The sequence below is a fragment of the Vipera berus genome (genome assembly GCF_964194415.1).
Source record: "Vipera berus genome assembly, chromosome: 2".
NCBI classification, from domain to species: domain Eukaryota; kingdom Metazoa; phylum Chordata; class Lepidosauria; order Squamata; family Viperidae; genus Vipera; species Vipera berus.
Window position 1 is genome coordinate 167,651,606 of NC_138203.1, and position 27,824 is coordinate 167,679,429.

The 27,824-nt window shown below is 37.7% G+C and overlaps 2 protein-coding genes across 6 annotated transcripts in view; both read right to left on the reverse strand.

Annotated features, from left to right (window-relative positions):
- Positions 1 to 2,039, reverse strand: part of EPN3 (epsin 3) — a 54,739-nt gene extending 52,700 nt beyond the window's left edge. For all 5 annotated transcript variants that reach the window (XM_081319502.1, XM_081319501.1, XM_081319504.1 and 2 more), the window contains exon 1: positions 1,993 to 2,039. The gene's annotated coding sequence lies outside the window, so the exon portion shown is untranslated. The remainder of the gene's footprint in view (positions 1 to 1,992) is intronic.
- On the reverse strand, positions 1 to 26,143 carry MYCBPAP (MYCBP associated protein; the record flags this gene model as incomplete). The annotated part of the gene is made up of 17 exons (XM_081319000.1): positions 1 to 99; positions 1,993 to 2,175; positions 2,705 to 2,799; positions 3,390 to 3,505; positions 5,565 to 5,686; positions 6,086 to 6,406; positions 11,527 to 11,673; positions 12,062 to 12,249; positions 14,435 to 14,578; positions 18,774 to 18,841; positions 19,957 to 20,072; positions 20,601 to 20,714; positions 21,977 to 22,092; positions 22,306 to 22,486; positions 23,442 to 23,548; positions 25,452 to 25,614; positions 26,096 to 26,143. 17 exons carry the CDS (start codon positions 26,141 to 26,143, stop codon positions 1 to 3), a joined length of 2,328 nt encoding a protein of 775 aa, XP_081175126.1.
- Positions 26,144 to 27,824: the final 1,681 nt, after the last annotated feature.

Genomic DNA, 27,824 nt, shown 5'->3' on the forward strand with positions numbered 1-27,824 from the left:
TTAGACAAAGGAAGCTTTAGTCTTCTCTAGAGCTTTCTTCTTTACTGTTTCAAAGAGGTAAACCATTTTGTCCACCATTGAATTCAGCAGTCCATAAACCTGAATGAAAGATCAAATTCAAATAAGCTTTTCTTTACTTATAAGTAAATATTAAGTCTATGTGGACATACAATGAACCAAACCTACATAGTTTTACAAATTATTTTATTTTTCCAGAACAAATATTGCCCAGGAGGGTATTATATAATAGTTTATACCATGCATTTGGAAACCTAATTTGTTGCTCCATACCTGAAGGTAACGTACAGTTCATATCTGAAAATTATTGAAACCGAAATCCAACAAATAATACATCTGAAGGGTGCCAAATTAGAGAAGTCAGCTAGAGAACACATGCCTGGAAAGCATTATGTAGCTATAATAATCTGTTCCATATGTTTGATATAAAATGAGTTAAGTGAATGCTATTAAGAGCACTGTGTGGAGGGAATCAATTGCTTTTTCTACATACTTGCCCTGGAGTTGATGTTTTGCAGCCTAATTTGTATACTATCTCTGTAAGGAACTGAAGCCCAGCCCACAGCATAACTACACTGGCTAGGGCAGAGGTCCCCAACCTCTGGGGCACCAGGGACCAGTTCCGTGAAGAAGGATTTTCCATACACCAAACGGGGCGTGGTTTTATGTACTGCCTGCATCCTACGGATGGGGCTTTGCTTGTTTGCGCGGACTGGTTTCTGGCATGCTGCAGACCGGTGCCGATCCATGGACCGGGGGTTGGGGACCCCTAGGCTAGGGATTTTGAGAGTGTCTAACCAGGGAAAGCAGCTACCAGTATATGCTGATACCAACTCCTTTTGTCAAGGTTTTTTTTTCTTTTAATTCATCCATTTTGTTACCTTATTATAAAAGAAATAAAAGCATAATGTATATATGTATTTTCGTTGGGAATATTTAATGGTAAATTACTAGTTAAATGCATGAAATTGGTTTTTAGTGAAGACAGAGATTGTATTTATTTAAAAGATTTGTATGGCTCCCCTTCTTAAGCAACTCTGTCAGCTTAAAACAACTATGGCCAGAAGAAGAGACTATATTACTTCCTATTTGGTAATATATTGGTGCAATTTATGTATTATATGATTCATTCTCCCTTATTTCTCAGCACTGTTTGACCTCAGCATCCAATATATCCTTTTAGATTAGCCATCCAAGTTTGCATGGAGGCAGTACTTGATAGTGGCTTTGTTTTCCTTTGGTCTGGATGGGAATTTCCAGAGAGTGTCACTGAGAAACTAGTATTCAACCCATTGGTAATCATGTATATGGCTACTACATGATTCCAGAATTCTGAGTGCTATTTAATAACTACATGAAGCATCCTGATCTCTTCTGACATAATATAGGTAAAGGTTCCCCCGCACATGCATGCTAGTCGTTTTCAACTCTAGGGGCCGGTGCTCATCTCCGTTTCAAAGCCGAAGAGCCAGTGCTTCTCCGAGGACATCTCCGTGGTCATGTGGCCGGCATGACTAGACGCCAAAGGCGCACGGAACGCTGTTACCTTCCCACCGTAGTGGTCCCTATTTTTCTACTTGCATTTTTACGTGCTTTCGAACTGCTAGGTTGGCAGAAGCTGGGACGAGTAACAGTAACTCTGCTACGCGGCACTCGGGATTTGACCCGCCAAACTGCCGACCTTCTGATTGACAAGCTCAGCGTCCTAACCCACTGAGCCACCGCATCCCTCTGACATAATATACCACAAGGGAATTAGCCAGTTGAAGAAAGGGCTATAGTCACTGTAGTTTTCCCAGGGATATTTGCCCACCAATGGGCTGTGATTTTTTTGGTATCCAGTAAAGACTTTTCTGCTCATTCAGGCTTTTTACTCTTGTAAATTTGGGGCTGTTATAAGTTTTGTTTGGTTTATTATGAGTGTTGTTTCGTTGTTGAGTATTTCCCTATTGTAAAGTGTATATGCAAACTTACTTCAACGTAGAGTTTTTCACGGTATTTTTCCTGCACGATGGGATCAATTTGTTCTCGGTGTAAGTGAAGTTCTGCTTCTGAAGATTCCAGTGAGAAAGAGAGAGCATCCTTTGTTTCCTTTGTGAGAGTCCTTGCTTTCTTCTCTTCCTTTCCTTTGCCTTTTCGGCTATTTGGGCGTTCTTGCTAAGAAAGATGCAATTACACCAAACGGAGATCAGAACAATGTGATTTGCATAGTTTCAGGTACCACAGAGTATGTCTGAAACCAACAGCACTTTCAGTAAAGGGTTAGCTCAGATGAAAAAAAAAATTACAAAATTCTTTTTATCTTTCATGTATCTCCCAGATGCAAAATCTGAACTCTCAGAGCCTTATATAATATTCCCGGAATGTCACCTCCAAATTGCTATCGCCCTGTAATTTTTACTGTGAGAAAAGGAAAACTAGAAGGATATATGGAAGATAATCACACTAACTCTTTAATCTATTTAATATAATATGTATTAAATTTAAATGAAATCAAATAAACCTTTGCTTTTCCTGCTTCCACCGACTTTTCAGTTCAATTTTGCTTATTTTTTGCACTGAAGTTCTGTATACCACCCACAGGCCAAATGTAGTATTCAGCCTGAAATAGATTGCACAATGCAATTTTATCTGATTTAAGCTTCATTTTCTATATTCATTTTGAAGGTACCAATCATGCATCTACCTCTTTGGTTGCCTTTCCTTTTTCCTTTTCCTTCACAGCAGTTTTCTTATCGTCTTTTTGAACTTTCCGATCTTCTTTGGCAGCCTTTGCAACAGCTGGAAAATAAGCAGGATAATTTTCTTCCATTTAGGACAGACATGTCAAACACAAGGCCCGGGGGCCAGATCTGGCCCGCGAAGTGGTTTCATGTGGCCCACGAAGCCACCCTGGAAACAGTGAGGGAACGCCCCCCACTGCCTTGGCCCTGGCCCTGGCCCAGAGACCCTCCTTCTACCAGAGACCCTCAGAACTGTCCCACTCCTGCCCAGGCCCCCATAGGCATCCTTGATGCGAACGATGTAGAGCTGGCCATGCCCACCCAGTAGGCCATACACACTCTAGCCACGCCCACCCAGTAAGCCACGCCCACCCAGGCCATACCCACCCGGCCCCCTGAGGGCAACCACAATGCTGATGCAGCCCTCAATGAAATTGAGTTTGACACCCCTGATTTAGGATTAAGCATTATTTCTGATTAGTGAAACAACCCTCTGGCAAGCAGTAAGCTGGAAACACTAGTAAAACTTTAAATGCAATTTAGGAAAGAGGGATGATAATTGACTTTATACCCGAATCAAGCAGGAACTGTCCACCATTCTTACGGTTTGCCAAGCTGTACGTTTTCTTAATTGACTGGCGAACCTACCTAGTTCTTCGGGAGCAGTTTCAACGTAAGTGTCTTTCTCAGGCATACCAAGTAGAGACCTGAGCACTAATGAGCAGTTCACCAGCCCATCAATTACTTCCCGCCACAACTGGAAACTAATAGGAGAAAGAAATCTGATTTTATTTCTCTTTGGAAGGAGAGACAAAGGAGATACCTCAAAATTCTGTTACTGCCTTTTTTATGGTTTTCTCTAAATCAAAGGCAGACCCAAATTTACAGGAGCTGTTGCTAATTTAAGTAAAAATCTTTTGAATTATTCTCCAAAGGCAGTGTTTCCTAAGTATGTGGCATCTGTAGCACAAGGTTTTTGTTTTCAGAATAAATTTTAATTAAAAAGAGATGCCAACTGCACCAGATATGATTATTCACCCTGCTCCTTAAATAATAACCCATACATAAAAAGAGAAAAGAGATTTGGGAACAGAACAAGCCTTTTATACATAAAATCTCCAGTGAGAGAATCTGATTGTCCAATCACGCCCTTTAAAAAAATATCAAAGATTCTGTGCCAGTCATCTTAGAATGGAAAGTGGCAACCATGGAGTATTAATTCATACACAGATGCACTGGACAACTAGGAATGAGAATAACTTGTATCTATTTCATCACTGGGAATAAGTGAATTACCTAAAAGCCCACTGCAGAGAAACAGCAGAATGAATCTCACTAACAAAAGAAAGATGTAAGACTAGAACAGCAAACTACGTGGAGACCCAGGAGACACTCTATGGCTGGATTTAATTCATTTTTCACAATACATTCATGTACTATATTTAGCATGTCTACTTCCATTTTGAGAACTGCTGTTCTTCAACAATTCACCAAGGAGGGGAAATGTTTGCAGGGATGGGGATGAAACTCTTAATGAGACTTACAAGCCAAACTCTTGCTTTCTTCCAATTTACCTGACCTTCTTAGCTTTCCAAAAACAATGGTTAAGCAAATAAAGGATTAAATTCTGAGAAAAGCCTCATCATAATTTGCTGTTATAAACATTTAAAAAGAAAAAAGATTTTTTTAAAAAAGGTATTGTTGTTACTGTTATTTAAATTTCCCAAGATTAGATTTTACAAGGGCTTTGGAGTTCTGAAACAGGTTTCAGGTAAAAAAACAAAAAATTGTCCAAAACGGTGAACAGGTTTGTTTGTGAATTTCCCATTAATATTTTTATTGAATTATTTGGCTCCACAATTGCAACTGGAAATTTATTTCCTATCTAAGTAAATATTTTATGTAGAATTAAGTTTATTATTCCTGATGTCCCAAATTTTTATTTTAATTCCATTTATATCCCGCCCTTCTCCGAAGACTCAGGGCGGCTTACAAGCTTAGCAGTAGCCTTCATTCTATGTATATGCCTGCTTATTAGGGTTTTCACACACACCCCAAGCGGCATTATTACAAAGTCAGCTTAATTGCCCCCAACAATCTGGGTCCTCATTTTACCTACCTCGGAAGAGATCCATAAATTGGAGTGGACATTGATGAACAGGACTGTAGTTGTTAAGGCCATTTTATGGCTTTCAAACACACTGGGGAATTGACACTAATACCGTGATATCATTTGGAGAACAAGATGAGAATTTTTGTTTTTTAAAAAAGCATTTTGAAAGTTGGAGAGTTAAAATAATGCTATGCTAGTTGTGTATTTCTCTCTCAAAAAAAATGCATTGCTAGTTGTTACAAAACATAAACAGCACAATCTTGGAAACTTCAGATGTTATCAAGAAGAGATTCAGGTGATATGTTGCTCACTTCTGTCCTAAATCAAGCTCGCTAGCTAATAAATCAAGGGCATTTCCTTAGAGAAGAAAATAGAATCTGTGAATTAGTATGCAAATGTTGGAGCAAAAAAGAGAGAATTGGGTTTAGCCAGCCAGAAAACTGATTTGTGACTCCAAACTGAAATGCTATCTTTTCCACTAATCGACCTTGCAAGGCTGATGTCAGATTATAAAGGAAGATGGAACAGAACAACGAATGGATATCGCTCTGAGCTATCTGGAGGAAGTGCCACATAAAGAAAAATGAGATTTGTTAGCTGCCCTGTAATTTTCCTCACCGACTGTACAATGGGTTTATTTTAAGACTTTTTGCTGCCAATATTAGGTATGCAAAGCAATGGGTGGAACAGCCTACTCCTATACATCATACCATGTTTGGTACAAGAGATCTTCCTGAGCTGTCAGGGGAGCAGTACAAAGTTCCATTGCTGCTTTATTGAGCTGAGCTAGGGCAGCTTCCCGTTCTTCTTCTTCAGGGACTGTCAGCAATGTCTAAAGAAATAGAAATCAATATCAATTTTTCTCTCTAAAATGCACACGTAAACACAAGCAGAACTACAAATACTGTATTTACATTCAGTCCAAGATCATAATAACTAAAGGGTGCCAAATGATAAAGTGGCAGCCTGAGCAAAAGAGATGTGCCAACCAACCTCCCTTTACTTCAGTTAATAGTAATGCTAGTGAAATTGGGCACAGTTAGTCGGGCTTGAAAGTGTCTCTTCCTACACTCACCAACAGGGAGACTACTTGAATGGGAAAAAAGGTTCCTGTGGACAAGGTTCAAATCTTTCCATTTTCCCAAATAGAAAATATTGGACATTTTGGTAAAAGGATGGGATTCTCTCAGAATATTCTCAAACTGAGGAATAAGAAACCTCATTCACATACCTGCCTAAAATCAGCAACAGAAAGGTTCCATTCTACATGGGGTGCCTCCTCTACTTGGGCCACATCTTCTATTTCAGTCCTACTCAGTTCATCCACCAGTTCTTCCAACCCGAGCCTCCTAGTTACGGAAGTAGGCGAGGAAATACTCTTATGCATATCCTCAGGACTCTTCTGAGAGTCTGCGGTGCTTTTGGACGGAGAAGTCTCGCTGACAGTGCTTTTTCTCTGTCCTTCTTCTAAATTCACTTCTACAGGTTGTGGATTCATAACTCTGTTCCACAATTCATGAAGCCCCTTTACAACTTGGTGATTGTAATGCAGCTGTAATGAGAGAGATGACAAATGGCATATATAAGGAATCAGCAGATTCTGACACATCCTCTCATCAAGGCTTCTGTGATGGAGACCTTTTTGAATCTGAATGTATCTTGATATAAAACAATAAATGGCCCATTTGCTCTGGGACCATACTAATTTATTATTTTAAAAATCAGATACATTGGCAACAGTTTGTTATGTTAATTTCATGGAGCATCAGGTGTTATCGTGCTTCAGCCAACAGCTTGTATTTTATCTCTTACTGGTTCATTTTTTTTTATCTAAACTGACTTAATGAAGAAAAGACCAAGAATGTCCACAAAGTACTATAGCACAAATGGATGTGCTACAGTGCTTGATTCCCTTCATTTGAAAGACTGAGAAGTGGTTTTACCATCTATGGTGGGACTCATTGCCTTTCTCTTTTTAGCACCCTGAATGCATTGTTTCCTATGTATACTGGTACTTAGTATATCTATTCATACACCCTCTTTTAAATAATTATAGAGTTCTAAAATAGAAATTATTTCCTTTCTGCCATTCACCATTTAGAAATTTGTTTTACTAGCACTCCTTCTTTTACCTTTCCCAAACAGAGTAAAAGGCACACTTTTTATGCATTTTGTAAGTCAGAAATACTTTTTTGCCAATACACAGGAAATATTTATTTATTTATTTATTTATTTTTGGGACTTATATGCCGCCCTATCTCCCAAAGGACTCAGGGCGGCTTACAACAATAAAAAACAACAACAAAATAATTGAAGTACACCTTAATATATATCAGCATATAACTTGAGACTGCAATTCTGTACACAAATGGAGGGCAACTTTATGGCAAACATTGTATTTCACATTTTATTTTACTATGATAGTTTCTTGGCATTGTCCAGTTCTAGACTAGGCACAGACAGACAGAAATGGGGCTTCAGAATTTTACTTTATCTTGCAAATGTTTATAAGGAGCAGCTGGCAGAACTGGCATATGTGTAGTTGCACATGGGCTTCCACTGGCCAATAATAGAACTAGAAGCCTCACAGGCAATGATTTTAGGACAAACTTTTTAATAAGCTATGTTTAATTCAAGAATGTAAAACGCCTGTTAAAGAAGAAATCCAACAACTTCACAATGTTTATTCAAGTACTAATCTTGTACCTCTCCCCCCCCCATCCCACTATGGCATAATCATGGATTGATATGATTTTTCTGCTTTTGGATGGGAGAGCCAGGAGAAACCTATGAATTGTTGTTCTAACAATAACAATTATTACTGATCAATGATCTCAGGCTGTTGGCTTTGGATCTTCCAGATCTAGCCTTCACAGCCATTATTTACCAGCTTAGCAATGAATTTTGATACTGCATTCCTGGAAGCTCTTGGTCCACAAAAATGGGAGTAGAAGGACACACATGCCCTATGGATTATCCATCCCTGGAATAAGTCCCCATGAAAAGGAACAAGCCCACTGAACTATAATTCAAGCTATTGGTTAAGATTTATAAAGACCTGCATGGCATAGGGCCAGCCTACTTATGGAATCAGCTTCATCCCATTACATTTGCCTGTCCCACCTGGTCAGGCAGGGATGGTACATTGCAGACCCTGTCAGTTAAAGAACTCCAACTGGTGGGGTCTGGGACAAGAGCCTTTTCTGCTGCTGCCCCTGCCCTATGGAATATCCTTCCATGTAGGCTCCCACTTTCCTGGCTTCCAAAAAGGGGTTAAAATATGGCTGTGTGGACTTGTAGGGGGAGCTCAAAGGAGCACGTACTCGTTGGGTTGATTAGCACCATAACAGCCCTTCCTTTGTCAACCAATTTTTAACAGGATTAATTATTCTTGCCTCCTTAAAAATTATTTTTTTAAAAAATATATATATTTTTAAACTTTTTAACTCAAAATGTTAACTCTAACATTTTAATTTTTATATGCTGTTTTATATTCCAATGTTTTATTGTACTCTGCCCAGAGTTCCTCTTTGAAATGTGAAGTATAAATAAATAAACTCAGCAAGCCTGAACAGAGATGCCCAGAATTATAAAATATGAGTCTCAAAGCAAAATACTTTTGAGATATGAAGGTGCGTCTATATCTGCATGCAGATGTATACTGTTGGCTCAAAACCCATAATATTCACAGCAAAATTAGCTAAATATTCTGTACCTGAAAGTTAATGTATCAAAGGAAAAAATATGCATAAATGACAGAAAAATAGAGCAAATAGATGAATTTGTGCTTTTTGGTACAATGCCAACTAAAGATGGGGAAACAGATGAAGACAATTTTAAGACATGAAAATGCTAATGGAAAGTTAGTATGTAATCTGTTGGAAAGAAGAAAATATTGCCAAAAGAAGGAAAATGTTTGTCTGTAAGAATGTGGTTCTTCTACAATTCTTCCCAGTGCCCACAGCAATTAATCCAGCTGAAACTGGGAATGTGGAAGGGAGAAACCAGCAACATAATGGCTAAAGTTGACACACTGTATCTTCATGTCCTTCAAAAACAGACCTGAATTATGTTTTGGTCTGTCTTTCCACATCTGGAAATCCTGTCCCAAGGAGCAGTTAGGCTGCTTCTCGACTCAAGAAGTTGTTCCCAATCTGGCAGTGCAACAAAAGATCTTACAAGTTGCCTGCTGATTGGGCATGCCTATTTCCTTTGTCAGTCCAACAAGGGGCACACAATGGAGCCCTTCCCAAGCCAGTCCCTGAGTCTATGTCAACAGAAGTTTACTACAAGTAGGGAAGATCTAATAAGACAGGAAAAGTTACAATTATCATTGTTTGGAAGAATTCTTGTGGTAAAAATGAAAGTGTTACCGAGGGAGATTTTTTAATTTCAAACAATACCTGTTTTGATAAATGGCAATGGCAAAATGCATATCCAGACTTATTTGATTTGGAGGAAAGAGTGGGTTTTGCTGAGAAATAAAATGCTAAAATTAGAAGAATATAATCTCTGGTTGGCATGGGTTTTTGTGATATCATAAAGTTAACGTAATTTCAAAAATCATTATATGAGAAATGCCATATTAAAGATGTGGGATACATATAAACCCAGATTGGGCCCCAAAATACTTTCACTGGTCTCAGCACAGGAAGCATTTTATAGAAAAGAAACAGCAGACAAAGAAAATGATTAACATATCAAGACTTATTAATACAGGAAGATGGCAACTCAAGAAATTAACTGCAGGGGCATTTAATTTTCAGTGGTTTTCATATACACAGTTATTGGGATTGAACAATGTAAGACAGAATTTGGAAATCAATAGGGCACAAATGATAAACATCTAGTTGCAAACATGTATATTTTTTGTTCAAATTTGAAACTGAAGAGAAGCAAGTTAAGATTACATGATAAAATAGGCTAAGAATTTTGGCCACAGTAGCTCACTTAACGTTCATTCATTCACCAACTGATCAAAGTTATGATGGCACTGAATACAGAGACGTATGACCAGTTTGAGATTCTGACCATTGCAGTGGCCCCACAGTCACATGAACAAAATTCTGGCTCACTTGAGCCCACCTACATTTATGACTGCCTTTTGGTCGCCTGCTTACTCACTGCCACCAATTGTCCCCACCCACCCAGCTCTGCCTTCTACCATCACATCCACAGTACTTCCTGCTATTACTTTTCTGGTCAAGGTCTTCTTTCATACCAGTGCAGCGAGGGCTTCTCTTGCACTTACCCAGGTCCTCCATTTACATGCCACCCAGGACCTCCATTTGTGCGCTACCAGGCCCTTCTAATCAGGTCTTTCTATCGCACCAGCATAACGAGGAGCTTTATTCATGAAACATGGCCCTGGGCAGGGTCTGAATGGAGACCCTGGCTGGTACACAAATGGAGGCCCTGGGCAGGGTATAAACAGAAGCCCTGGCTAGCATGTTTAAACAGAGACCCTGAGCAGCAAACAAGAGAAGCCACCAGCGTGAAAAAGGCAGCACAAAATAAGGCCCATGGCAGGAGGTAGGGGTAGGTGGGCAAACCAAAATGTAGAAAAGGGTGGGAGATAGGCAGGTGGTGGGAATTCTAGAAGAGACAGAGCAGGCAATCTTACCAAGGCTTGGAGCTGGGATGGTGGGGGTGGAGTGGATCCTTGCCTAACAAGGCGAGGTGGGATTTAGTTAATATGGCAAGGGAGATTGCTGGGATTGTGGTGCTAAACAATGTGGCCATGTGACATCATCACATATATGACTGCATCAGTTAGCGACAGAAATTCCAGTTCAATTACCATTGTTAATGAAGGTCTACATGTATAATATATAAGTGGATCAATGGAATGTGGATAAAAACACCGATATTCAGATACTTTAAGAGCTAAGTTTTAAGAGATAATTTTTCATTTTCTTTGACACCAAATAAATTATCAGAGATGTATAAAAATACTTCTAGTCAATACTGGAAATGCAAAAAACATGAAGGGATTTTACACTATGCAAAAAAATAGAAATAAATACATAATGATGATACAAAAATTTTTGAAGTTTAATATTGAGATGAAATCAGAACTCTTTTTTTGGAACTTAGGAATAGTCCATTAGAAAAGAGTTATGGAAGATTTTATATATGATAACATCAGCAAGATTAACATATGTACAAAGATGGAGAAATACTGAAGTACCCACAATGGAAGAATGGATTGTGAAGATGGCAGAAGTAGCAGGATGGCAAAGTTCACCTGTTGTATCAAGGACAAGATAATAAATACTTTTAAAAAGACTGGAAATCTTTTATGGGTTTTAGCTGAAAATGGAAAAAAATGAAATGATGATTTCTGGATCTGATGATTGAAAAAAGATTGAACGTGGAACTGAAGGGATTATTGTAATGTTAAAGAGGAAGGAGGGTTAAGTTTGTAACTGCTGTAAGGGGTGAAAGTCATTTGGTTTCCCCCCTTAACTGTATTCTTTTCTGCACTTTTCTTTTTTTCATTCTTGTTTTTATATATTTTTGTATTTATTTTTTACTTATGTAAAAACTTCTAATCAAAATTATTATTTTTTTTAAAAAAAGGTTCCCAATGTTCTGACCAGTACCAGCCCCATATTATTTATTCTCCCTTCCCACCCGCATCCCACATTCCCTGTAAAGGACAAACTATACCTCTGGATTCTTTCTGTGAAATAATTCTTCTTCAGTGACATAAGCATCAACTGGGGATCTTACTCGTGCAGGTGTTCGAATCCGATTAAGTAACTCTTCTAGATTTTCTTCTACTATAAGAGCAATTTCTCGAGCTTCTAAGTCTTTCTGGAATTTCAAGCAAAATAACAGTATACAGTTTCTAGCTTAATGTGTCATGCACAGACAGGCCATGTTCACGTAACACATTAAGCTAGAAAATCTGGTTAATTGTACCCCATCACAAACTTTACCAGGCTTTATAGCAGTTGTAATTTGAACTCCAACAGTTGCTGTTTTGGATCTGTGCTAACATACAGAATCATAATTCAGTAATACTTCCGGACCTCCCTCTATGGAAAACCTGATCGGAAAGTTTGTTTTTCTGCAAGCAATTAAATATTAGTTGCAGTGCAAATCTACTCATCTTCCACAACATCCAATCTTAGAAGCAATGTGAACTTGGAGCAAAGTGAACTTCTTCTACCATGTATCTCATGAAAATGGATTTGGTTACCTCCAGATCTTCCCTGAGTTTAACTGTAGTATCTTCGTAGAGTGCAATTCCCCATAGAGTCACTTGTAGCATAGCTCCTCCTAATAACTCAGGATGAGTGCTAAACTCCCAGGACTCATTGAAAATGCCTGCACTCAGTGATTTAAAGATGAAGGAAAAATGTATGGTTTCTCCAGGTAGGATAACACCTGTGGGAACAAAAAGCACATACTGGGAAGGACAGAGGACCACTTTCTCTGGCAGGACACCTGATTTTGTTCATCGTATTGACATTCCCAATATTTTCCCCCATCATAAGAAATAATTAAAATACAAAAATAATATAATAAAAGAAAAAACAATAATACATATTAATAAAAATAATAAGGCCACCAAGAACAATGCATCCAAGCATAATTCAAGATGAGAATTCTACTTTATGTTATATTTTTCTCTCAGGAATTCCTTTAAAAGCCAGGATTTAAGAGTGCTCCTAAAACATAAGCCCAGAATTCTCCAAATGCTTCAAAAGAACTTAAATTAGCTAATGGAAACCTCATAAACTAAATTGTTTTATGATAAGAAATGAGTTTGCACAACTATCTAAAGAAAAGAATGCAGAATACTATGAGCTGACTACATTTGCATTATTTTTTACATAAGCAGAAGATGGATCGTGGACATAAAAAGATAAGAGAGCAGTCGAATTCATCAACACTCTTTTAAGTTTAGGCTATTGTTGCAGTAAACAAATTAGGACTATAAAAAATAATGAAAAATAGACAATTCATTGCTTTCCAGTAAAGATATCAGCTTTCCTTTGCACCTTTTTTGCATGATACCTCACAACATTAAAACCAACAACACTCTTTTAAGTTTAGGCTATTGTTGCAGTAAACAAATTAGGACTATAAAAAATAATGAAAAATAGACAATTCATTGCTTTCCAGTAAAGATATTATCAGCTTTCCTTTGCACCTTTTTTGCATGATACCTCACAACATTAAAACCAAACAACGAAAACAATTTTTGTGTAAGATAAAAACATTAAAATGCATCAAAATTATAGACATGTTAATAACCGCATACTGTACTGCATAGCTTTCTATACTTCTAAAGGCTTTGATAATAATACAAGGAAAAATAGACAATTCTGCCTGTGAATCCCAACTTTAATCTAAACAACTTATTTTTTGTTGGGAATGCTATTTAAGATGAAGATTTTTTTTCACCCTGGCATATCACATTGTATTATAGTGTTTATGAAATAAGTGGAATAAGCATTGAACTTTGCACTCAGACTGCCCACTGGGAACACAGGATAATGCACATCAAGCTTTAGTAACATTTAAAGTCACAAATGTGCAAAAATTCAGAGAACCCAAGTACTTTTAAATGTTTGCTTGAAACACAGGAAGATGATTCAGTTACTCCTAGGGATGGTTCTCTTGACATTGTTCTCTTGACATTGCTTTGTCAGAATTAGGATATCAGAGAGAAAAAGCCAGTCCATTTTCTTCAGTATCTCTTGAGGAACTTATTGAGATCTTTTTGTAAGGTGTGATGATCAAATGGGCATGACTGATTTGATCAGCGAAAGCCCTAATAAGCAGGCATATACATAGAATGAAGGCTATTGCTAAGCACATTGATTTGTGCTTTAGATTGTAAGCCGCCCTGAGTCTTTGGAGAAGGGCAGGATATAAATGGGATTTAAAAAAATAATAATAATTCAGCCATATAGGGAGTTTTCTCTTCTGAATATATTAAACTTTTATATCAACCATCACAAGCAGTTTTGGCTGCCCCTAGAATGGTGCACCTAACACCGCTGTTGCATGAACTGGACTTGTTGCCAATTTGCTTCCAGGCTAACACTTTTAAAACCCTTCATGGCATGGGACCAGGTTATCTGAGGAACTCTTGTCAAAAATGGGACTGGCCCATTCCACTCAATCCAGCAAAAAAGGGGCATGCTGTAGACCCCATCAATTAAAGAGTTTTGATGTTTCGAAGCAATGCCTTTTCTGCTATGGTCCACCCTCTTCCCACCTGAGTCTGCAACCTTTTGGACTTCTGGAAGGTCATTAAAACCTGGCTCTGTCAATTGGCTTGGGCTCCAGTTGGGGACGCTCTATGCTAGAGGGCCTGGTAGATGAATAGGGAAAATGCCTCCACCATAACGTTCGTGCCTTTCATTTTTTAGTTTTCTATTCACTATTGTTAGTATTTAATATTTATTATTTTAATTGTAAACTGCCCAAAGTTGTTTGCAGAATGAGATGGATGGCAAATGAATGAATGAATGAATGAATGAATGAATGAATGAATGAATGAATGAATGAATGAATGAATGAATGAAAGCTTGACTTAAAAAAATAACAGATTACCCACCTGGTCTAGTATTAAAGTAAAAATTCTGTATCCCTCTTTTTGTTTTCTCCTGAAAAGTAAAAGGTGGAGGTAGCCTCTGCCAGTTGTACCAGATGGCTGTTGTGCCATCGTTGCTCACTGTGAGGCAAGATTCAGCTTTATCACCTACAAGAATTTCAAAGGTGACCCTGGCTGCAATGCCAACTTCACCCTGTCGGAATGAAAGAAAACAAACTGCCAGGATATTTACTTTTTTCCTTGGCTTTGCCTAACAAAGAGCTAAAAGTAAATGTTGCATTTTAGTTGCGATAAAGTATTTTTATTATATTACTTTAATAATTATTATTATATGGATTTCTCCTTTACACTACCCAAATTGGGGTTTCTTTCATTCTACTATATCAGACAACACTGTGAAGAGGATTAAAATCTAATGAGCAACTAACTTATAAAAAATTAAGAAACACCAGTGGATGGTGAACCTTTTGAGCTTGACATGTCAAAAATTCAGAAAATGCCTAACTTGAGTTTGCTGGTGTGTCACACAAACATGCACATATGCACCCATGCACAGACACATGGACAAAAGAGACAATTCATAACAAAAAGTTGCAAAAAGTGTATGAACTCTTGTGGCACAGTGGTTAGAATGCAGTATTGCAGACAAAGTCTGCCCACAGCAGGAGTTTGATCCTGATCAGTTCAAGGTTGACTCAGCCTTCCATCTTTCTGAGGTCGATAAAATGAAGACCCAGATTGTTGTGGACAATAGGCTGACATTGTTGACCACTCATAGAGGGCTGTAAAGCATTATGGAGTGATGTATAATTCTAAGTGCTATTGCTATTGCTTTGGACAGTGAGATAGGCAACATATACTTTTAATAAATAATAATTTAAAAACTTACATAATTATAATTTTTTTATTTGTTTTGTCTCAAAAAAAAAATTACCTATCCGAGGCAGCTATGGGTTGCATGAGACCTGAAAACTTCACAGTCTTTCAATCTCCAAAAAAAAAACACCCAGATAAGCATGAACTGTTCTCACTCTTTTTTTGGAAGCTCCAAAGATCACATGAGAGAAGGGCCCTCGCACGTGACTGGATGGAATACACTGGTCTGGAATACACCATATTCTCCTCTGGCCTCTGGAGCTTCCAAAAAAGTGCAGGAAGTTCTCACATGTTTTTCAGAGGCTGCAGAGGCTGTGGAAGAGCAGGACTTTCTTGAGTGACTTCTAGAGGTTCTGGAAACTGCACAAGAGTACAATATATTCTCACACAGCCTCTAGTCATATCACCAAAAATCACAGTTGACAAGTATTCATAGGTTTGCCATCACCGCAATAGTGTATCTTCTGTTTGGGATTTATATTGAAAATGTACACAGCACATACAGAAATCTAGATATACAAATCAACAGTATTTAAATTTTTATTCCCTTTTCTCATCAACAGACTCCTTTTACAACATGTGGAACTTCCACAGCTATTAGAAGATCAGATTTCTAACCTCAATACCGGTATATCTTTCTCCTCAAAAAAATGGTGACCATCATGAAATCCTTTATAAATTTGCCCTCATGGTTTCCTATTAAAACTGATTCAAACAAAAGCATATTGGTTTTATCTTATTTGTAATGGCAGTTACTGCTACTTTTTCCAAAGACTTTTACCCTCAATTTCTATGAGGTGAATATTACAATCCAACTGGGCAAGCATCCTATTAAATGCTCCAACTAATTACCTATTTTCTTGATTTATGTAGATGCTAAGATTTAAAGTGCTATTTTGGCCATGTATTACTGACTAAGGTGTAGCAGTATCTTGGATATCACTACATAAATAGGAACCATCAAAGATTTTAAATGGATAAAATCACTTTAATTCAAAATAGAATTATTTTCTTTGATGCTGAGAAACCTTATGTCTTAATAATGTCGATATCTTAAGAGGCCAGTGTTTAGGCTCTGTTCTGATTCTTTTATTCATCCTGTTATAAAGATACATAGGTCCATCTACCATATGTAGTTGTTAAAAGTCAACACTGACTTGATGACACACAATCAGTCAATCAAGAGTTCTAGAAAGTTTTCAGGTGGTAAATTTAAATTTATCATTAATTTTGCCTCAGATTAAAGAAGATCAAGCAGATGGTCCAAAACAGTGTTTCTAACTTTGGTAACTTCCAGATTTGTAAAGAACCAGTCTTTTAAAAACATAGAATTTGTTTCTTTTAAACCTAAAAGAGAACATTTCATTTTGTGCACTACACATCTCAGAATGCTAAATTATAAAATTGCCTTGCTGTTCGAACATTAACTCATATATAGGTAGTCTGCAGGTTATGTCCATTTATTCAGCAATTGTTTGAAGTTACGACTGCAGTACCTCCATGGACCCAGGATTAAAACTTAATTAGCAACCAACCTGCATCTATGACTGGTCATGGCATCCCACAATCACATTCTTCTGCTGCGTGTGAACTGTCTCTGCTTCAAGTCTACCCATCCACCTGTTTCCTTCTACCTCTGCTCTTTTGGCTGCCCTGCACTCTGCTGATATCCCTGCAGCTCCCCACTGCTGCCACTCCCCCAATTGACCTTTGCTGTCTTCTACCTCCCATGACTGGCCCAGGATCTTCGCACAGGGTGAGGGCACAGCTCTGGGATGTGTGCAGCGAGCATAGCAGGCTGCTGGAGGTTTGTCTGCCAAAACTGGCTTACTAAACCCTGCTAGGGCACAGGTTAGTAGTGTGGGCAGAGATACCTCATGTTCATTGAAAAAACTGATAACCTGCAAATCATGGCAAGCACAGCAGGATGGGCTGGCAAGGCAGAAGAGGTGAAGTTGGCAGCTATTCAGGGTGGCAGTGGAACTGTAGGAAGTAGAGAGATGGGGACCTCCTGGAGGTGGCGTGTGTATCCTGAGTGTAGCTCACATTGAAAACTGCTGGCTTTTCATGTTGAGCGAACAGAGGGCCCAAAGGTAGATGCTGTCAGTACTGGATGTACTTTCAGCCCTTACTGAAGCCCGCAAGATAGTTCTCTAGGTATGCTTTCAATGTGAGCCACAGAGCTGAGAATCCATAAAGAATTATGGACTGCTCAGACAACTAGAAGAGAAGAAATGATGGACTCAAGATGGCTCTGCAAAAAGCAAAATCAACAACTTTGGTGGAATGAAGACCTGAAAATTGGACCAGCTTTTTGATGATTCCTCCCCAAACAAGAAGAAGACTTAAGATCACCCACAAGTCCTCCAGACAACTGCTCCTTGCGAGGAGACTGCAAGACAGTGATTCCCAGCAGTTTTAGAGTTCTGGGAGACAAGGGAATAGACATCTTGCTCAAATCACAGTTGGCATCTATGAAAGGACAGACAGATTATATAGATTATATTTAAAAGGCATTATGGAAGAGGAACAAGATTTACCTGACAAGATTAAAATTAATTTGAAAGTGGATTTAAAATGATTGGATACAAGAATGACATGGGGGGGAAGGTTAAACTGGACATACAAAAGAAACTGTCTGAAGTCTTAATAATTAACAGGGATATGTAAATAATAAACCAAGAGAATGAGCTGGATTATTTTCCTATCTTGGATTTACAAAAGAGACTTATTAAAGCTTTGAAAAAAATTTGAGAAGGGGCAAAGAAAAAAATGAAAAGAAATAATTTTCTAGAAAATTACTGAAAGGAACTAAAGATTTTTAGAAGAAAAAGGCACAAATATAAAATTGATTTATTTAAAGTTCAGTTATATATTTTGTTATTTCTGGTAATACTCAATGGACTTTTACTTACATCAGGACTAAATTTGGTGTATTTTAAGAAATGATAACTTACTTCTTTTCCTTTACTATATTATTATTTTTCTTTCTTTTTTATTTTTCTTTCTATTTTTTCCTTTCTTATCTGCAGTTTCTATTTTTTCTTTCTATTCTTTTAGTTTTTAGTTTGCACTAGTTTTTATGGTTGTAACTTTAATCTTTAATAAAATTAGTACATAAAGAAAGAATTATAAATTGTTCACGCTTGGGTGTATAAAGCCAGAAACAAATCCACATCTAATCTGAAGCCTATATATTTCTTGATAGTATCTGAATTAAATTATTTCCTCCACCAACAAGGAGGACTTTCAAGCAACATGATTAACTGTCTTTTTAACTGTTTTGTTTATAATTTTCCAGATTTCCCCCCACACACACACACTCTCTTCTTCACATTTTAATATGATGCCATAACATTTTGTTAATTTGTTTGATATTATAAAATATGTTTTGGACAAATTACCCATCCCACCCAAAAGTAAAAGACATGGAAGTCTTTATTTTGAACATTCTTTACAACTCTACCGCATGAGAAGTATTGATCCAACGAGCTGGTTGTCCACAGAACTTCAGAGAGGGACCAAATATTGGTTCTGAAAATATATCTGGATACTCATCTAATAGGTCCCTGTGAAGCAAAGTAAAAATCAGAAATCTTAAATAATCTGAAGACAGATTCAGACTTCAGCTTTTATGTACTGCTGACAGCTAATGACTTAAAAAACTTGCCGAATCAGAGTTCCCTTGAGGGATGGATCCAAGCCAGCTTCTAATGTAAATGCAATACTGTAAGATTAAACTAAGTATAGAAATATATACCACATTACATCAATAAAAGTAAAGAACAACTCACTTGACAATGCAAATAGAAACTGCCATCTGCTTATTTCACCACTTTTGTTAAAAAATGACAAAGGTGGCCTCCAGGTTGCACTATCCCACTTACTCAACCCTCTGTATATTAAAATGATATGAAGAAGAATCAGCAGAACCCTTTTTTATAGCAAATTTTCAGTTGGATGATTTTTTTAAAATATTCAAACATACTAGTTAGTAAGAAAATTAAGTGTATACAGTAGTCTGACATATGCAATACAAATTTCTAAATACCGTAGTCCCCTGACTGGTAAAACACTTGAGATGAATTCTTCAGACCACTATGTAACTGAAAGTGAACATCTGCACACTGTACAAAAGCCAAGGTATAACTTTTGCTTTATACTGTATTTCTTTATTTATTTTTATATGATAGAATTTAATGGCTATCATTCCATATATCTAGGCACAGTGCTGTACGTATGCCTTGCCATACAATGTAAGTGCATGTATGAAATAAATTCTGTGTCCCTCGCCCCACAGTCCATGAACACATTGTATAAACCAGAGATGTATTTAGACCACTATATTTCCAACAATTATTTAAGCCAATGATTCTTCCTAAAAGGCTAACTGCTTAATACATGCAAAATAATATTGTTGTTGAATTAATTGTGCTAGAGATTAAACTGAGGCACTTAAAACTGCCCACCCATATCCAGGTATATTTTCAATTTGGTTTCCGCTAAAGCCACATGAAAACAGATACAGCTATTTTAATGACACAAAGAAATAGAATATTCATGCATGTGCACTTTTAACAACTCTTTCAAATAAAAGCTGATCTACTGCAAAAGCCTTAAAGATGAATTAATGAAATATTGCAACATACGAGGTTGTTTCTTCAGAAGATTCTTTATTGTCGTCATCGTCACAAACTGAAAAACTGTCTGCTGACACATTGGTGAAAGGTTGGTTTCTCCCTATGACTTCCAGGCCATCCAGATCCTTCCTCAAGAAGGGAGAATAAGAAAAAGCACTGTGTTCTCATTTGTTTTTCTTCTATCGTTCAAAAGAAGAATCAGACTGTTTAAATGACATGTGTAATGTAATCTTACAGGAATTGTTATATGGCAATTTTCTGATCTATAAATGGGTTTATGTGTTGAAAGTGTCATACCGGGCTATAAAAATCCAGCGTTTCTAAAACCTCCTTTAACTCATTTCTCCGATGCTGCAGGAAGAGACTTTTTTCCCAGGGGCGATGAAAAGGGAGATATTTTGGTGGACTGGTACCTGTAGGAATATCTGACAGTGACCTAGGCAGGTACACAACAATACATGTAATAACTTTACTAAGTTGATGCATATCTACTGCCAAGATCCACTATGATTGCCCAAGTTTCTCCATAGCTGTATACTGCCATTCAGGAAGTGATTTCAGGTTTTTTTTCTCTATTGGCACAACCCAGTATAAACATCCAGTGCTTATAGTGCCTCACCCATTTCTCTCCAGATGCTACGTGGTTTCCCAACATGAGTAACCTCTTCTGGAAATCCCAGATCTGTCTGACCCAATGTCGTGGTTAGACCCTTGAGTTCATCCCCAACGTGCACAGGCTGATTCCAGAACTCATTCCCTGAATAGCCCTATTAATAATGAAGAAAGCCAAAGTCATACAGATATAAGCTTAGTTTTGAGAGATAGAGTAAAGAATATAAAATAACATTTGACAGAGAGACCAATGAAAAAACCATAACAGGAAAAGAGTAAGATAAATGTAAAGATTTCCCCTTTCCAGTCATGTCTGACTCTAGGGAGTGGTGCCGGAATAAGAAAATTATTCTAATTGTTATATAACGGCTCACCAAAGGATGACAAAAGTTATATCCAAATTTGTTCCTACTATCTGTAATTACTGTCTTCCCTATCCTGTTTTGATAACTTAGAATATATTTATTGCCCTACACATCTATTAAAAAAGAAGAAAAAATCCATGCTATCTTCCATTGGAAAACTCAGAAAATAAGAAGCGCTAAGCAAGTGGATGGATTTAAGGAACCTAAAATATAACAAATAAACAGAATGGAACCTTGAGTTACAGAAATGCAAATTCTAAGTGAAAAGGTTTTTTTAAAAAAAAATTTGTCATAGTAGAAGAGTTTGACAGCACAACAGTTACTTACCAGATCTGTTCAAATGAGGGCTAGACATACCCCTGTGTGAAATGTTTTAATTTGTATTCCTGCAGTGAGCAGAAAGCTAAATTCAATAGCATTAATGGCTCTTTAATAGGCTTTAACAGGCTCATTAATGCCTATAACCAACAAATACTTTACACTGAGCATCTGCAACCACATTTCTACAGTACTTTGACCTCAGTGTTACAGCTTGTGATCATATATAGGTAGAGAATTCTTGGTGCTCCCGGAGTCTGGTTGTTTGCTTGCAGATGTTTCATTACATAACTAGGAAACATCATCACTGCACTCCACAATTCAACTCTGAGCCACCTATGTTCTTTTCTATTGGAATATATAGGTGCTTTGGTCATTCCTTTCCAGTACAACTGACCAATGTCTAGAAGTTTCCTATGGTAACTATTTTTCAGGACACTATGGATGTATATACACCATCTTAACTATTTAGAAAAGTAAATAATCAACAGCTTATTCAGGCACAGTGGGCCTCCACAATAAAAAATTAACAGATTTTTTTTTAGTGGCTGAAATCCCAAAAGATCATCACTTCTCCAGGGAATCTGACAGTCATGCACTTTCTAATCTGAAATCTCATGAGATCTCATTGCAAAGACATCAAAATATTGCATGTTTTTCCAATGTCATAAAATGACTAAAGCATGAACCTCTGACCTAAATAAAACCAGGAGAATTATTTGCAGAATTATCACCTTTCCAGAATACATAGCTGGAATACTGCGGTCAATTAAAGTTCGTTGTTCCTGGATTCTCCTGTAGTGTTCTGAAAAATTCATCAGCAACTCGTTTTCAGATTTCTGAAGACATTCTGAGAATAAAAATAAGAAATGAAACAATATCATAACAATGTGGGTTCAATATCACAATTGTCAGGGAATCAACCTCATCTAGAGCTTTCATCCTTGAAGACCATCTCTTTTACTTTCAAATTTGCCCAGGATTTCCCTCTAGAGATCATTGCTAACACTAAGATGTATCTGCCACAGAAAACAATAGTAGATCTGTTCAAGTTTTATATTACCACACAGCATTTTTTGTTGTTTCCTCCTGAGTGCCATGTTGTGCTGCCAGTTCTGAAGGGCCCGGTGTTGAGACGGAGGGCCCTGAGCTACTTTCTTTTCCTCCTCAGGTTTCTTTCTGTAAGTTCCAAAAACTGAGACTGCGCAAGAAAGGTGTGATTCCTCAGGAATCATTCGCACTATCTGAAAGGAGACAAGGAAAAATTCAGAAAGGCAGAGTGGTGTCCTGATGGGTGGCCTAGCTAATTAGCTCTTTATGCTGTCTGCATTGTCCATGACCCTGCTCTTGAATGAGGGCTCTTGAATTGCTGCTGAGTTGTCGTTCAGACATATTGATGAGGTTGTGTGATGTTGTTCTTTCAACAGTTCATTTCATACTAAGTCAATTAACCAACACATGGATAAACATGGTAGCTATTATGCTAACAATGTTCTCAAAAATGCCGCTTTAGCACAGAAAGGAAGAACAGTAGAAAAATAATATAAAACTAAAGCAGTAGCTGAAAGTACAAGGCTGAAATTATGACAAAATATCATAAGCCCTACAGTACAAAATTTGATAAGGAACGCGGTGGCTCAGTGGGTTAGGACGCTGAGCTTGTCGATCAGAAGGTCGGCAATTTGGCGGGTCGAATCCCAAGTGCCGCGTAGCAGAGTGTGCACCTGTTACTCGTCCCAGCTTCTGCCAACCTAGCAGTTTGAAAGCACAAAAAAATGCAAGTATAAAAATAGGGACCACTACGGTGGGAAGGTAACAGCGTTCCGTGCGCCTCTGGCATCTAGTCATGCCGGCCACATGACCACGGAGGCTTTGAAACGGAGATAAGCACAGGCCCCTAGAGTCGAAAACGACTAGCACGCATGTGCGGGGGAACCTTTACCTTTACCTATAAAATTTGATACATAACACACCAAGGGAAGAACCACTGCAGGCCCAGAGTCACTTCAAAACGAGAAGGGTGGCAAATTAATTTAATAAAAAAAAAAAATAAAAATCCTACAGAAAAATTGATTTGATTACTATATTCACAGTACTTTTGCATTTTTGTAATACTATAGCTAAATTATGAGACCTTGTTAATTAATCACATATCAATGGAAATATTTAACTAATATTTGCAAATAACATAATACTAACCTGAGCATGACCTTTTTTTATTGCTTCTTTCTTGAATTCCTGGAGAGTTCCTAAAATGCTATATGGGGTGATATATCCAAAGGTATCAACTACGGGTGCTTCTACACCTATAACAATATTAATATTTAATATATAATATTAAATGTGTTAAATATATCATGCAGCATACACATTCTAAGACTGGAGATGCAAATTCTTCTATTTCTGGCTTACAACTGGGAATCCACCAATCAGAATGTAGCCACAATGACATGCGCTTAGAATTTAAGAATTCTGAATCTGAGAATTGGTTTTACGCCAATCACCGTCCTTCCATATAAACAAGGAAAGGAAAGCATGCAAAGGCTATCTTCTGCAATTCTTTCTGTTTTGCAGCAGTGATTGTTTGCATATGCATACTAGGAAGTACAGAGCTTTGCTCTGGGACACATGACCATAGGGAGGGGAGGCTTAGGATGTAGCACAGGTAATCCTTGACTCATAACTACCATTGGGACCAGAATTGTTGCTGCTAAGCAAGACATTTATTAAATGAGTAATGTCCAATTTTATGACCTTTTTTGCCCCAGTAGTTAAGCAAATCACTGCAGTTGTGAAATGAATCACAGAGTTATTAAGCAAATCTGGCTTCCTCTATCAACTTTGGCTGTCAGAAACAGGCTGGGAAGGTCACAAATGGCAATCACATGACCCCAGGATGCTGCAATGATCATAAATGCATGCTGGTTGCCAAGTACCCAAATTTTTTACAGGGAATAATCAGAGAGTGTGTCCATAAATTGCCTGTTTTTTTGTACGTGTAGATCTGAGCATTTCTAAGCAAGGTGAATACTTAAATGTGCTGTGTGTTTCTACTTTGATTCGTTTGTGAATTTTTATAGTTAAGTATGCATATGAAGCTCAAAGTAGGGTGTGTTTCAGTCCAGGTCACAAATGGAGCCATTTATATTATTCCAAAGTGTTGCCCAATTGCCTTTCCTTATAGGGATGCATTGCCACTTTTTCCTGTATTTTTGTCCCATGTAGTCCCCAGTAAAATCTGACTAATTTTAAAATCTATTCTTTCTTTAGCTGGCTTCTCCCAGAATACCAAATTTGGTTCTATTGTAGTCTGTATTCAGAGATTTGTCCTTCTGACAGACAGTTCTGAACTTTTTTACCTAGCTCCTTTTTTACCATGTTACTGGGTTGGAGAAAATAAAAATCTTGCCTGATTACTCCAACACTTTCTTCAATTGCAATAACCTACTTATTTACCCATAAATTGAAATCATGGATTTCTTTTTTAGTGAAATACCTAATTGTCCTAAAATGGAATTTGTCATGACATAAATTCATGAAATCCCTTAAAATCTATCTCATATATTTACCTCCTCAAAAAAAAACTCCATGCAAATATGCACACGTTGTAGAAAGATGTGTTTTTCTTGCAATTTTTTTTTAAAAATTACAAAATAATGAAAAACTGATGAAATAAAGCAACAAATGAATATAGTGATTCAAAATAAGTACAGACTGATCTGTACATCTCTATCTTCATTCTATCCAGAATTAATTAAAACCCAAGGAATCCTGAAATTAAAAATCTGTTCAGGAATTTCTGATATTTAGCATCTTTCCCAGATTGCATATAACTATGACAGTATTTTTTTTTTCTGTTCTGTCTCCATAGTGTTATTTTCATCATATGCCCACAAGTGAGACAGCACAGTTCATGACTAACTGTACTGGGTATTAAAGTAATATTTTTTCTCATGTGCAAAGTTTTCTCTCAGTGTGCGTGCAATCTTTAATCTCTGTCACCCATTATCTGAAGTCAGATGACTGCAATGAAAAGAAGCAGTTGAGGCACAGTCAGGACTGCAATAGGGAAGCCAAATTTCATGCCAATTTTGTTTTCTGTTTATTGAAAGATGGATAAATGGCTATTTTACCAGTGAGGAAGGACACTAAATTATTTCACATTTTAACATTAGGGCCACAGTATGAAAAAAAATGAGACAACTGTACCAGAATAATTCAGTGTTTTCTCTGATTCATCTGGGAGAGCTGGATAAGCAACTAGGAAATTAGCTTTTTTCCCAAATTCCTGTGGCCTAGATTTGCGTACAAGGTACTTCTTGATAACAACAGGTTTCTCTTTCTTTTCTTGAGGAAGTTTTTCAGCCCGGAGCTACATAACAAATACATTTTCAATTAACCAATATTTACAATGGTTCTACTTTCACAATTTTCATTATACTGCCAATAATAGGAGCTACAGAATTTATCCAAAAGATGGAATGAAGCTTGATGTGCATTTCTGTCCTTTTGCATGAACAAGATGATAGAATCTTTTTTCTTCATGTCAGAATTTAGGTATCCACATACTTTCTAGGTTTCCCTTATCTCTCTTACAACATTTCTGTCTTCCACCACACCACAGGTACCCCTTCCTTTTCCTGACATGAATACATTAAATTGCATACATAATAACTTATTATCATTGAAACTTTTAGTATAAATTGGAAAAACAGTATTTATTTCACATAAAATGTACATAATTATTTCACAGGATGTCACCCATTGGTAAGTAGCTGCCTCACAATTAAGGTACGGTACTGTTTTCCATATAAGTAAAAAAGAATTTGAAATATTATCACAATATGACATACAGAAAGGGCATTTCCATACCAGTCACATATGGCATCATCTAATGTCATATTGCTATTACTGAGATTTTTTTAAAAAATTCCTTTCCCCTTTACTGTTCCATTGGTACGGTCCTTTTCCCACTTGTGTCTAGCCACAAACATGCCCTGGCAACATACTTTTTTCTGGCATGTTTCCATTACAGTGCCTTAATTTTTTTCTCCAGTCAAGGGAGAGATGGCTGTAATATAGCTCATATTAGGTCATTGCTGCGAGCTGCACTGGCTTCCAGTTGCCCTCCGGGTGAGATTCAAGGTGCTGGTGATGACCTATAAAGCCCTAAATGGCATGGGTCTGGATTACTTACGGGAGCACCTGCTGCTGGCGTCAACTTCCCTTTGTCCAGTGCGCTTCCACAGAGAGGGCCTCCTCAGGGTGCCGTCAGTCAGAGAGTGTCGGCTGGCGGCCCCCAGGGGGAGGGCGTTCTCTGTGGGCGCGCCAGACCTTTGGAATCATTTACCGGTTGAGCTCCGGATGGCTCCTGACCTTCGCTCTTTCTGCTGTGACCTGAAAACTCACCTATTTGAACAAGCCGGCCTGGTCTGATGGGTTTGGGGTATTTTAATTATAATTTTAATTAACTTTTTACTGCAATTGGGCTATTCTATTTAATTCTCATTTTAACTTTTGTATATTGTATTTTTATTGCATTTTATTGCCCTGTACACCGCCCTGAGTCCTTTGGGAGAAGGGCGGTATAGAAATTACATTAATAATAATAATAATAATAATATATTGGAAGTTCTTGGATTCTTGCGAGCGTGTCTCTTTGGTTCCACTTTGCCTATAGTGCAAAGCCTGACTGGAGGCAGAGCCACAGGAAGAGATGACCATAAACTCTTAACAAAACTGAAATGAGAAACAATGATCCATGACGACTATTTTACACATTCAAGTGTTGGAAGGTTTTCCCCACAAAGGGATGAGACCAAAGCAATTGGGCAGTATTGAGTTTCAGTGTTTAGTGACCATAGTCTAGCTGCAGATTTCCTGACATTTTACTGGCAACTGTGGCTGACATCTTCAGAGGCAAAGGATCTGCTATAGAGACCACAGGCAACTGAATCCAGCCAGTCCCTGGCCTCTGAAGATGCCAGCCACAGATGCTAGCAAAACATAAGGAAATCTTCTGTCTAGACCAGGGGTCTTCAAACTTGGCCCTTTTATGACTTGTGGACTTCAGCGTGCCTGACTGAGGAATTCTGGGAGTTGAAGTCCACAAGTCATAAAAGGGCCAAGTTTGAAGACCCCTGGTCTAGACCATAATCACTAAACACTGAAGCTCAACACTGTCTACAGATAAAGGTCATGAAAGCTATATCAGCGAAAGGAATTACCTGAAATAGGGGAAAATTTTATACCCACCTTTGCCAAATCTTCTGGCTTTATCGCAAGAGCCTGGATTTCATCTCCTTGCAGTACACAGCTCACAGGTTCTGGCTCTTCTTGGACTGGTGAAGAAGGCTGCTCAAATGGTTTGATTCTTTTTCTTTCTGAAAAAAGCACTAATTTTCTCTATGGCATATGCAGCTGTGTGAGTGTGTGTGTACTGTACACACATAAAAGACAGAGAAATCAGAGAGAGAGAGAATATACATGCATACTGTCTACATGCAATTAAAAATAATTCAGGAAGGACTCCTCTTTTCTGGTAGGCGGGTAGAGTCATAACTGCAAGTAGACATGATCATC